This window comes from Odocoileus virginianus, chromosome 23 (assembly GCF_023699985.2).
Source record: "Odocoileus virginianus isolate 20LAN1187 ecotype Illinois chromosome 23, Ovbor_1.2, whole genome shotgun sequence".
In the NCBI taxonomy this organism is placed as follows: Eukaryota; Metazoa; Chordata; class Mammalia; order Artiodactyla; family Cervidae; genus Odocoileus; species Odocoileus virginianus.
The window spans coordinates 10,069,527-10,080,765 of NC_069696.1; the positions used below are offsets into that span (position 1 = coordinate 10,069,527).

Sequence of the window (11,239 nt, forward strand, 5' to 3'; positions counted from 1 at the left end):
TGTGTAGCCCGAGCCCATCCCACTCCGGGGCTGAGAAACCAGTGCTTCTTCCACGGCCACCCCGTCTCCCGGGGATGCAGGATGCAAAGAGCACTCACACCCGGGGATAGAACCCCATCTCTGAGGCTGCTTGGCCAAGCTCCTGCTTCTCCCCAAAACTTGGTTTTCTCTCCTGCAACATGAGATCTCAGGCCCACCTCAAGAATTATTTGAGCCAAGGTCAGGACAGTTTGCAGCACAGAGGAGATGCTCTATATATGCCAACTGCCTGGAGGACCGAGACAGAGCCCATTGGAGTGACAGGTCCTGTCTCCCCCCCCCCCCCCCCCCCCACCGCCCCAATCTCTGGGTCCTGGCAATGAGCCATTTCCTAACCAGGGAGCCAGGAAGCTCTGGAGGGCAGGGAGGCTCGGGGCTTAGCCTGGGTGGGACGCAGTGAGGTTATTACACAGATGAAATGTGAGCTCTGCCTCCTGGAGGCCCATGTCAGTGGTGGCAAGAGGCTGGCGCCTGCCCACAAAGCTGTGCTTTTCAAAAAGTCATTGATGGGGAGAATCCCTGGAGATCCACTGGTTAAGACTCTGAGCTTTCACTGTAGGGGGCCCAGGTTCAATCCCTGGTCGGGGAACTAAGATTCCCACAAGCTGTGCTGTGGAGCCAAAACAAGGCATTGTGGAACTTCCCCGTTACTCAAGGTAACCCATGGCCCTGCTGACAGATGCAACCAGGAGGCAGACATCTGGGGACCCAGCTTGAGCCACCCACCAGCTCTCCAAGTCTGGGAGGTGGTGGCGTCTAGGGGGCTGCTCCCCAGAGTCAGGGCTGTTGGAGGCCTGGCCCCTTTCCCACTCTACCTACCCTCCAAGCTTGGCTGTTACAGGGGACGCTTAGGAGGCCCAGGAGGGGCAGTGGCACCTAGTGGGCACCTTCTGTTGGCTCCTTGACAGGGAATGCCTCTGATAGCTAGGCGTTAATATCCCCATTACACAGATAAGGAAACTGAGGCTTGGAGAGGTCAAACAAACTTGGTCTGCTCAATCTAACAGCCTCTTTTGACCTTAATCTCCCCTCCCTCCACTTGCAGAGGTTGTTGCAACTCCTGCAAAGACTCCATCGTGGGCACATCTGGAAGCAAGTTCTTCCTGTAGGCTGTAATTAGCTCCCTGAAACTCCCACTGTTGACCCCAGCACCGGCTCTCAGCTGTACAAGGAACCAGGCCCTCTGTCCCCAAAGCAGCATTCAGAGACTGAACCCAGCTGGACATCCCCAATTAACCAGTGTGCCTCCCTCGGGTAACTCGCCTCTCCAAGCCTCAGTTTCCTGAGCTGTAAAATGGGGATGGACTTCTCAGGTGGCTCCGTGGTAAAGAATCCGCCTGCCAATGCAGAAGTTGCAAGAGATGTGGGTTCGATCCCTGGGATGGGAAGATCCCCTGGAGAAGGAAGCAGCAACCCTCTCCAGTATTCTTTCCTGGGAAATCCCATGGACAGAGGAGCCTGGTGGGCTACGGTCAATAGGGTCATAAGAGTCAGACACGACTTAGTGACTAAACAGCAGCAACCTCTATGAGAGGGGTAGTTGGGAGGCTCAGGGAGTCCATAATTCTGGAACATTCCGGGAGCTTCCAGAGTCTTCAGAGAAGCGCCAGCCAAGGGGAGAGGCTCAGAGGGTTTCCAAAGGCCTGAGGCACCTTCCCCTAACGAGGAAGTGGCCTTGAGCAGGGCAGCCCCACCATGGGGGCCGTGGGACTCAGGCTTGGAGCATGGCATGAGTAGGCTCTCACCTGTGTGGCCTGGCTCCCCCCAGACCTGGCCCGCCCACAGAACGTGATTCAGTCTTGGGAAGGGACGGCAGGGAGAAGGGCCAGGTGGGTCTGCATTCAAGTCCTCTGTCTGCATTCACCAGCTCTGTGGCCGTGTGGCTGTCAGTCATCTCCCTGCTCTGAGCCTTGGCTTCTCCAGCTTCCTGGACCTGTCTCAGGACTGTGAGCCAAGAGTGAGGCCAAAGCTGGGTGGCCCCTCAGTTAGAGAACTGGGAACTGCTATCCCCCTTGGGGAGAGCCGGCCTGCCCCCTCATCATCTTCCCTGCCTGGGAGCCACTGGACAAACACACCTGGGAGCAGGGCTCCATGTCTTTGCACATTCTGTTCCCCCTGCTCATCATGCTCTTCCAGGCATTCTCCTCTGTATCCCGGATCCCTCCCTCCAGGCTTAAGTCACCATCTCTGTGAGGCAGGACATGTGGCAGAAAAGGCACGGAGTCAGGAGTCCACTGATGGGAAAGCTGAGCTGAAGGAAGGGGAAGTGATGCGTCCAGGATCATACCGTTGGAGGGGGGGAGCCAAGGTTCCAGCCCAGGCTCTGATGCTCCTCCTAACACCTCTTGAGGCAGCACTTAAGACCTTCCCCAGTACACCCCCACCAGCCACGCTGCTCCCACACACGGCCACCTTGGAGCTTTTCCCCGCCTGGTAACCCCAACCTGGAAAACCTGCCCTTCTCTCTTACTCACCTGGGCCCTACTGACTCTTAATCAGTGGTCACCTGCTCAGCAGGTCCATCTTTAGCCTTTGGAGCACACTGCCCATGTATCCACCTGGCCCTCCTCCCTGCCCAGATCCTCTTCATCTTCCGGGTTGACCCTCCTTCGGGAAGCTCCCTCTGACCAGCTGGACCAATTCCTCCTCTGAGCTCGTTCCCAGACACCATCCCCTTCCACCTGCTTTGTGATTTCTTGCTCGGTGCTCTGTCTGCAGACTCAGGCTCTGTGAGTGGGACAGGAGGTCTTGTTCACATGCATCACGTCAACACCAAGCGCAGCACTTGGTACAGACCAGGTGTTCAGTACTTGCTGTCCCGGCATGGAATCCATCCATCTGGCTTTTCATTCAACAGATGTTTAACGAACATCAGGGAAAGGGCAGTGAGAAGACAGGGCGGGGAGCTCTGCCCTGTACAGGTCACATCCTAGTGACAGATACAACACATGTGGCATCAGGGCAAGTGGGAACAGAGGAGCAACAGAGTGAAGAAAGGACAAGAGAGTGGGCGGAGGATGGGGGAGGGTTGTCAGGGAGATTCTCTCTGAGAAGGGGACATTGGATCTGATCTCTGAAGGAAGAAAGGACGTGGTATTAAGAACCAGAAGTAGATACTGGGGAGAAGGAACAGCAAGTGCAGAGGTCCTAAAGTGGGAATACACATGGAAGAATAGCAAGGAGATCAGTAGTCGTGTACAGATGTGAAAGCTGAATAAGAAGGCTGAATCCTGAAGAATTGATGCTTTCGAACTGTGGTGCTGGAGGAGACTCTTGAGAGTCTCTTGGACTGCAAGGAGATCAAACCAGTCCATCCTAAAGGAAATCAACCCTGAATATTCATTGGAAGGACTGATGCTGAAGCTGAAAGTCCAATACTTTGGCTACCTCACACGAAGAGCCAACTCATGGAAAAGACCCTGATGCTGGGAAAGATTGAAGGCAGGAGGAGAAGGGGACGACAGAGGATAAGATGGCTGGATAGCATCACTGACTCAATGGACATGAGTTTGAGCAAACTCTAGGAGATGGTGAAGAACAGGGAAGACTGGCATTCTGCATCCATGGGGTCGCAAAGAGTCGGACATGACTGAATGACTAACAACAACAGTGAGCGAGATGAGGAATGGCAGGAGCTGAGGTCAGCAAGGGACCAATTAGGGGCCCCGGGGCAGGACTCTACTTTGACCCTCAGTGAGCTGGGAGCCATTGCTGGGTTCTGGGCAGAGGAGGGCAGGGTCTAAGTTCTAACAGGATCACTCCGGCTGCTGCATGGTGAATGGATTCCAGGGACCGAGGGGGAAGCAGGAGAGCTGAGAGGAGGCTGCTGCCCTCACGTGGATGGGCAGTGCAGGTGGAGAAGGGGTCGAACTGCTGGGATATTTTGAAAATACAACCAATGGTATTTGCTGATGGTGAATGAGCGTGGGGGTGGGATGGAGAGAGCTTGAGATTATGAAAAAGAGTGGCGTGAAAGACCATCCCAAGGTTTTTGGCCTGGGGAAGTGAGTAGAAAATGAAGGTGCTATTACCTGAGACAGGGAAGGCAGTGGGCATGAATTTTAAGAGCTCGGTTTGTGACCTGCTGAGTGAAGCTGTCCTGTGGACATCCACGTGGGGACGTGGCGGGAAAAGGCATCAGCCGGATGGGCCTGGAGTTGGGGAGAGAAATCAGGCTGGGTGTGGGTAGCTGCGTCTTGCACACAGTGAGGGCCTCAAGAGGGACCTGAGGCTGGCCACAGCCCAGCTCCTGGCCTGTCGGAGAAGCAAGACAAGGACCCCAGGGCCACCCACAGAGAGCCCCACCCTGAAAGCGTTCATTGGATGACATGGCTGGAGGGTGAGCTGGAATCTCTTGGCCAAGGTGATACACCTTGAGAGCTGGCAGGCAGAGGTGGGACAGGCATCCTGAGAAGGCAGGTGCTGTGGCTTTTGGGATGGGGTGGGAAACAGGAGAAGGAAGGCCCAACAGAGCCAGTGGGGTTGGGGGGTGGTTCAGTGGATGGTGCAGGAGCCCAACCCCTGGGGCTTAACTTAACCCCTGAAGCTTCCGTCTTTGCCTCTAAAACTGGAATGATAACCCTGCATGGGTTGGTGTGAGGATCAAATTAATTCATCCAGACAAAGTACGCAGAATAGTGATGGAAGGTGCTGGAAAACATGACCTACCCTTTAGTACTGAGTCTGGAGAAGACAGCGTGCTTCAGCTGAGAGGACAGCAAACAAGGGAAGAGAACAGCACAGGAGGCCCAAGTGTGAGGGACCTGGGGCCTGGGTAAGGGAGGAACTTTGTTCCCTTTGGGCAGTGGGGAGCCATGGAGAGTTCTGTGCCGAGGGGAGTGGGGCTGTATTCACTCCTTGATTATCCTCTACCTGCGCTCAGCCTGACACACCCCTTCCCATCCCAGGCCCCGCAGTCCTACCCAGCACCCTGCCTGCTTGGCTCAAGGCACATCTCCTGTGAGAGCTAAGCTTTGGTGAGCGTGTGCTACGTTAGTTCTTTTAGCTGCCCCAGCCATGAGGTCTGTCCTGTTATGATGGTGGTTTGACAGACGAGGAAACCAAAGCACAGAGAACATCATACAGATCAAGGTCATCACGCAGATCGTGGCCAGCAGAGTGGACTCAACTCCAGAATCTACCCCAGCCTCTCCCAGCTCTGAGAAGCGGCCGGGCATTGTGGGCAGCATCCAGCACCATGCCCCTCTCAGCAGGCAAGGTGGGGTCCTTATGCCCACTCACAGGGCTGCAAGGTCAAGGGCCCCACAGCTTGTCCACGAAGGAGCTGAGACTCCAACCCTGGTCCGTGAGACCCACGTGCCCACACGAGGGGCCTGGCAGGCACAGCACCCGGAAGCCCGAGCTTCCTCTAACCTGAGCCTGCATTCGGGTGAGCTGCCTCAGTCAGGAGCTATTTCTGAGGTCCCTCGCTCCCCTTTGGGAGGATGGGGGAGACGGTGGACTCCTCCTGCCGCGCTGCTCTGGGGCTCAGGTCCCAGCCCTCTTTACTGCCTCTTCCCCTGCTCTGTCCTCTCAAAGTGGCTTTTCATCCCCGAACTGACCTGGCCCACCAGGTCCCAGCCCTCCCCTGCAGAGAGGAGACTGAAAAGCAGGCTTAACTGCATCCACTTAACAGTTTCACAGCCAGAAAAACCAGCAGAGGGAAACACAATGTTTGCAGACCGAGTCAGGTCCAAGGTCACTCCATAAAAATGGATTCCTAGAAAAACATTAACCAGCAATTTACCCAGTGAATTTTATTGGCTTCCAAAAAAAAAAAAAAAAAGCTATCCCATTTGAATAACGAAGAGAGAAAACATCTCCAGTTCCTCCTTTATTAGTGAATAAGGACACACAAAAACTCAACAGAGATGGAACATGCATTCCCAGGCAGTTTCAGGTCTGGTTTATTAGCCACTTTCATTTCATAAAAACCAGCATTTCTATTCAAATAGGATGATGTCCAAAAGGTCTGTTAGCTTTTGAAAAAAAAAAAAATGTATTGAATACAGGTTAAGTCTTAGTTCTATTTTTTGTTTTTTTAAACAAAGCTCAGATCCTCCTGACTTCGCGCCTGTTACTACAGCCGGAGGGAAACTGATTACAGAATCCATCTGATATGTCGGATTTCTCTGTGGCATCCACTTCATCGCTCAGCAGCCAGCCATGATGTCATAAGCCCATCAGATTTCCGGTAGGGGGGAAACGCTGGGGAATTGGAAAGAATGGATGTTTCTTACCGTCAGGAAGGGGAGGGAAGGGGTTGGGTGTGTGTTTGGGAGGCAGTGGGGGGTGCGCGGGGGACATGGGGACGGGAGGCAGCCTCAATGTTTGTGATATTAAATGTCAGGCAAAAACCTGAAAAATCCAGCCACCCAGATGTTTTCGAAATATCCAGATGTCTGGCATCGAGCAGACCGCGTTCCCTTCTAGTCCCCTCCCGTCCCAAGAGGCGTTCGACATTTCGGCTCTGACCTCAGGTCTCCAGCAAGTGTCCACCCTCAGGTTTGGAATTTTTTTTCTAAATCTTTACACATGGATGACAGGCATAACTAGGTCCAGATTTTTAAAAGCTGTTGAAGCAGTGATTTGAAAAGTTCAGTCCCTGGAATTAGCTTCCACGGAATACACTCTGCAAGCCAAAAAGGAGGAAAAAAAATCCCTCAGCCAACACACACACACAAACATATGTGACTCTGAAGCCACAGGAGTTAAAAACCCCAAACAAAACCGAGGAGTCTGAGAACCAAGGACTCTCGCCTGATACTGAGAAGCGATGAGCCCTCCCCCAGGAGCTCGCTTCCCCCAAATCAGAAAAACACCAAACAGCTTTGTTCTTCCTGACAAAGCCCCTCGCTTCCAAGGAACAGACAGTTGCCAACAAAAGCACAGGGTAGAACTAATTTACACTCAGACTCAGGGCTTCAAGGAGTCATAAAGTACAGAAATGGAAATGGCTTTGCCGAGGACTCTGCCTCCCTGCCACTGGCAATGGGGACCCCAGCGCCTGGGGGAGCCCTGCAGGCCACAGACGGAGCAGAGTCCCGGCTTCCAGTGGCCTGGCCACACGCCCACGGAGGCCACCTCCGAGGCTTGTGGCTAATTGCTCCTGAAAAAGAGCCAAGAACTGCAGGCCCCTGGGGTCCCAGCTCTGCGACTTCACAGGGAGCCAGGAGGAGAGGCAGCTGGGGAGGGGGAACTCTCTCCAATTAGACCTGAGAGCTTGGATAACAAGGAAGGGGGTGGTCAGGGCTGGGGGTGGGGGGTGTCTGGCAGAGGGCAGGAGGAGTTGAGTGGGGGCTCAGGATTGGAGGTGGGGGGTTCAGTGGCATCCTCTCCTAGGGCAACCCCTGAGCTTTTCAGATGCAGAAATCGAAGGCCAGGAGCGGCTGAGTGGCCCGCCCAAGGTCATCAGGCTCATTAGAGGGACAGCTAGTACTGAGGGAACGGAAAACACAGGCCTGGCACTGTGTGGCTCTTCCCTGAACGTTATCTAATTTAATCCTCGCAACACCCTGTGAGGGAAGGATTATCATTAACCTCAGTTTCCAGAGGAGCCAATGGAGGCTCAGAGAGGTTAAGCAATTTGCCCAAGGTCACACAGCCCAGTCATTTGCAGAACTTGGCAGTGAACTACTGACTCCAAATCCAGTGCTCTTTCTGCTGGGTGGGGGGAGGCAGTGAAGGTTTAACGGGGAACAGTGATCTGATTTAAATACATCTTTAAAATGCTGGTGATCCCCATAGAACAGAAGGGATTAAATCATTGCAAATTAATTTTTTAAAGCAACTCCAGTCAGGAGGGCCGGGGCGGGGGTGGGGGGTGGTGGGGGTGGGTGGGGAGCCCGTTTTCATTCCGTCCCTGCTGGAGCCTCAGTAAAGCATGCAGACACTGTCTAGCTGTGCGTGGAGGCCACTCATTCCCCTGAAGTGGGGAGTGGGGGGGTGCTAAAAGCTTTGTCAGGCGTCTGTGAGAGCGGTAATCTACCACCAGAAAGCTGCTAGGCACACAGGTCTGAAGAGCCCCGGGAGGGAGAAATTCACTGAGGACAGAAACTATAAAAAAATGAAAGTAGGAGTTGGCCCTCTAAGCCTGATTCCTCCTTTCCAGCCCGGAATTTAAATGAACCGCAGATTACCTGGGCTGCTATCTGTGGCCCGGAGGCCTGACTCGGTCCTGTCTGTCCAAGATGTGGGGGAGGAGGGCGGTTAATGTGGCCCTGTACCCCGGCTCTCTGGGGGACCCCACCTTCTCCCAGAGTGGGATTTGAAGGAAGCCAAGCCTCCCAGAGGCTGGGACACACAAATGAGGGTAGGCTGGTCTGAGCTCAGAGAAAAAGACACTCACCTGTCCCCAGCCCCCCCCCCCCCACCCCGGCCGCCCCGAGAGTCTCTTCACTTCCCAAGGGCCAGTCTTGGCACTTCAGCGGGCCATCCATGCCAGGCCTCTCCCTGCCCTCTTCCTCACCAAGCCTGCTGGTTTCTTTTCATTTGTTTCTGTGGATAGCAAATGGGGTGTGGAGACCAGGACCCAGGCCAGGGAAGGGGAAAGAAAAATTTCTGCCATCTGGGTGCCTGATCTGGCTGAGCAGCTCGGGTTTTTCTGGGAAAACTCTACTCATCCTTTATTTGATTTGCCTACAAACACCCTGAGACTCAGCTCCTGCCCTCCTGGCACTTACAACCGATGGGAGGAGTCAAACGTTAACCCAGTAATGCCATAAAAATGTCCCTGGAAGGAGGGGTTCCCAGGCTATGAGAGTGCATCATAGGAGAAGTGTCGAGTCAGGGGAGATCAAGGAAGGCTTCTTGGAGGAGGTGACTGATGATGAGGCATTAACCCTCCTGACTCATGTCACCTCTGTAGAGGAGCCTTTCCTGATGGCCACTCAAGGTTGCCTCCTGTCCCCATTCCTTTCCTGATTCTTGTTCACCATTTGTTTCCCTGCACTAGTTTGAAGTCCCCGAGAGGTCAGAGGTCTGCCCTGTTCGCCACTGAATTGCCTGTGCTTGGGACATAGTAGATGTTTGATGACTACTTGTTGATAAAAAAAAAAAATGTAAACAACATGTACAAAGGACCTGTGGTAGGAGGAATCACAGAGACCAGGATGGTATGGGAGTCAGAACGGGGGTGGGGGGTGGAAAGCCACAGAGAGTAGTGGGAGATGAGACAGAGCTACCCCCAAGAACCACCCTGGACCGACCAGCATCTCCTCCAGACTCTGGGCCCCCTTCTGCTCTTCCCCGGTGGCAGAGACTGGGGTTGGGTATCTTCCTTCTTCTCTGGAGAGTCAGAGTATCAGAGGGAAGCCCTGCCCTACTTGATCTGCGCCAGACAGTGCTCCCCTGGGGTCGAGGCAAGTGAGCACTCACATCACCTGCCCAATACTCTGCCTCTCACCATTGCCTTCCTTCCTCCATTCATTCCCTTGCGTGAACCTGTGGGGTCACCCGGAGCCCCTGAGAGGCAGATCCAGGGCCTGCCTACACCCCACCCCCAGGTTTCTTCTGCACCCCGGCACCAGCAGCCCGGCACCCTTTCTCCTCCCTAAGCAGAAGTGGAAGGAGAGGAGCAGGGCTCCGGGCTTGGACCAGACGGGTTTGTGTCCCCTAGGCTGATGACCAGCGTGTGTCTGGACACCAGGCCGGCCTCTGCCCCTCAGACTCCTCCCAGGTGACAAGCAGATGCCCCAAGCTCCCGCGGAGACAGAACAGGTGTGCCCAAGAGGCTCAAAATCAATCTCTGGTTTTCCTCTAGGGCTCGGTTCAGTCACTCCTGAGGCTGGGGTCCAGGGTTCCCCCGAGGGCGCCTCGAGCCAGGGGCAGCGGCTGAGACCCGCGGCGGTGACGGAGGTTGCGGGGGGCGGGGGGGTCCCTGCCCCAGCGCGGACCCTCCCTCTGCGCCGCCGGCGCCGCACGCTCTGGCAAAGTTTCTGCGTCTGCCACCCGCCCGCGTCTACACCTGCTCGTGGTTCTGCGGCGCGTGTCCACGGCCTCACCTGCCCCCTGGTCGCTGGCTCAGTCATAGTCCGAGTCCCCAGTCTCACTCGCCAAGAGTTAGGAGGACCCTCAACCCCAGCCTTAGGGATCAGTATCGACGACCTCGGGATTTCGGGGCGGGGGGACGCCTCAGCCGGCTCCCCCGCTCTCGTTTACACCACTTCGGCAGTCCCCCCAGGTCACTGGACACGTCTCAGCTAAGGGGGCCGCGTCCACCTCGCCTCGGAGACACCGCAGCTCTTGGGGCCGCGTCCACACTGCTCAAGGCGCAGGAGACCCTCCAGAGCGCGGAGCTGCACGCAGACCCCCGCGAAAGACAGCGGCTCAGCGTAAGAGGTGAGCCCGGATCTCCCGCTGGTGCCCTCCACGCCCAGACCAGCCGGCCGGGAGCGGCTTACCTTGCCCGCGCCCTCACGCTCCTGTCCAGGCGATACCGTCTCTTTCATATATTGCGCAATATTGTCGATGGTGAAAGAACATGTTATAAATCCTCTCCCGGTCACTTGGCAGTTCCCCACCCTCCCGCCTTTCTTCTTTTTTCGGCGTTTAAGACAATACTCGGCCCCAGCAGCCGGCCGCTGGCCGGGGGACTCCCGGGCAGGCACCGCTGGCCGCGGCGGGGCGGGCCTTGGGCGTGGTCTGGGCGGGGCCCGGCGCCATGGGGGCGGGGGCGGGCGGGGTGGGGCGGGGCACCCGGGCTCTGGCCACACTCCCCGGGGAAGCCTCTGCCGGCGACTAGAGCTCCTGTTCCGGCTTCTGATTGGTCGGCCGGTCCGGCGATGCTGATGCCTGATTGGTTAAGGCAAAGAAGAGTAGAGGGTTACAGGGATCCATTCTTTGACTTTTTTCCCCCTGTAGCCGCCACTACTCTTTTGGGTCCTCCTGAGATTTGTAGACTTTTCCTCACTGCTTCTGTACACTTTGTAGTTAACACTTAACTATCTCGAAGGTAATGCTTTTCTTTGTCCTTTTCTACCAAATAGGCCACTCGATGCGAAGAACTGACTTACTGGAAAAGATCTTGACGCTGGGAAAGATTGAAGGCTGGAGGAGAAGGGGACGACAGAGGATGAGATGGTTGGATGGCATCACGGACTCGACGGACATGAATTTGAGCAAGCTCCGGGAGTTGGCGATGGACAGGGAGGCCTGGCGTGCTGCAGTCCATCGGGTCGCAAAGAATCGGACACGACCGAGA

At 55.5% G+C, this 11,239-nt stretch overlaps 1 protein-coding gene and 1 long non-coding RNA gene across 2 annotated transcripts in view; one reads left to right on the forward strand and one right to left on the reverse strand.

Moving 5' to 3' along the window:
- The window catches only part of TCF20 (transcription factor 20), a 187,742-nt gene extending 177,087 nt beyond the window's left edge, over nucleotides 1-10,655 (reverse strand). Inside the window, exon 1 of the mRNA XM_070453450.1 lies at nucleotides 10,440-10,655. Within this exon, the coding sequence (XP_070309551.1) occupies nucleotides 10,440-10,487 (48 nt within the window). The 5' untranslated portion in view covers nucleotides 10,488-10,655. The remainder of the gene's footprint in view (nucleotides 1-10,439) is intronic.
- LOC110126969 (uncharacterized) lies at nucleotides 5,882-9,837 on the forward strand. The gene is made up of 3 exons (XR_011482945.1): nucleotides 5,882-6,232; nucleotides 6,389-6,543; nucleotides 9,656-9,837. It is a non-coding gene; the product is annotated as an uncharacterized lncRNA (long non-coding RNA).
- Nucleotides 10,656-11,239: the final 584 nt, after the last annotated feature.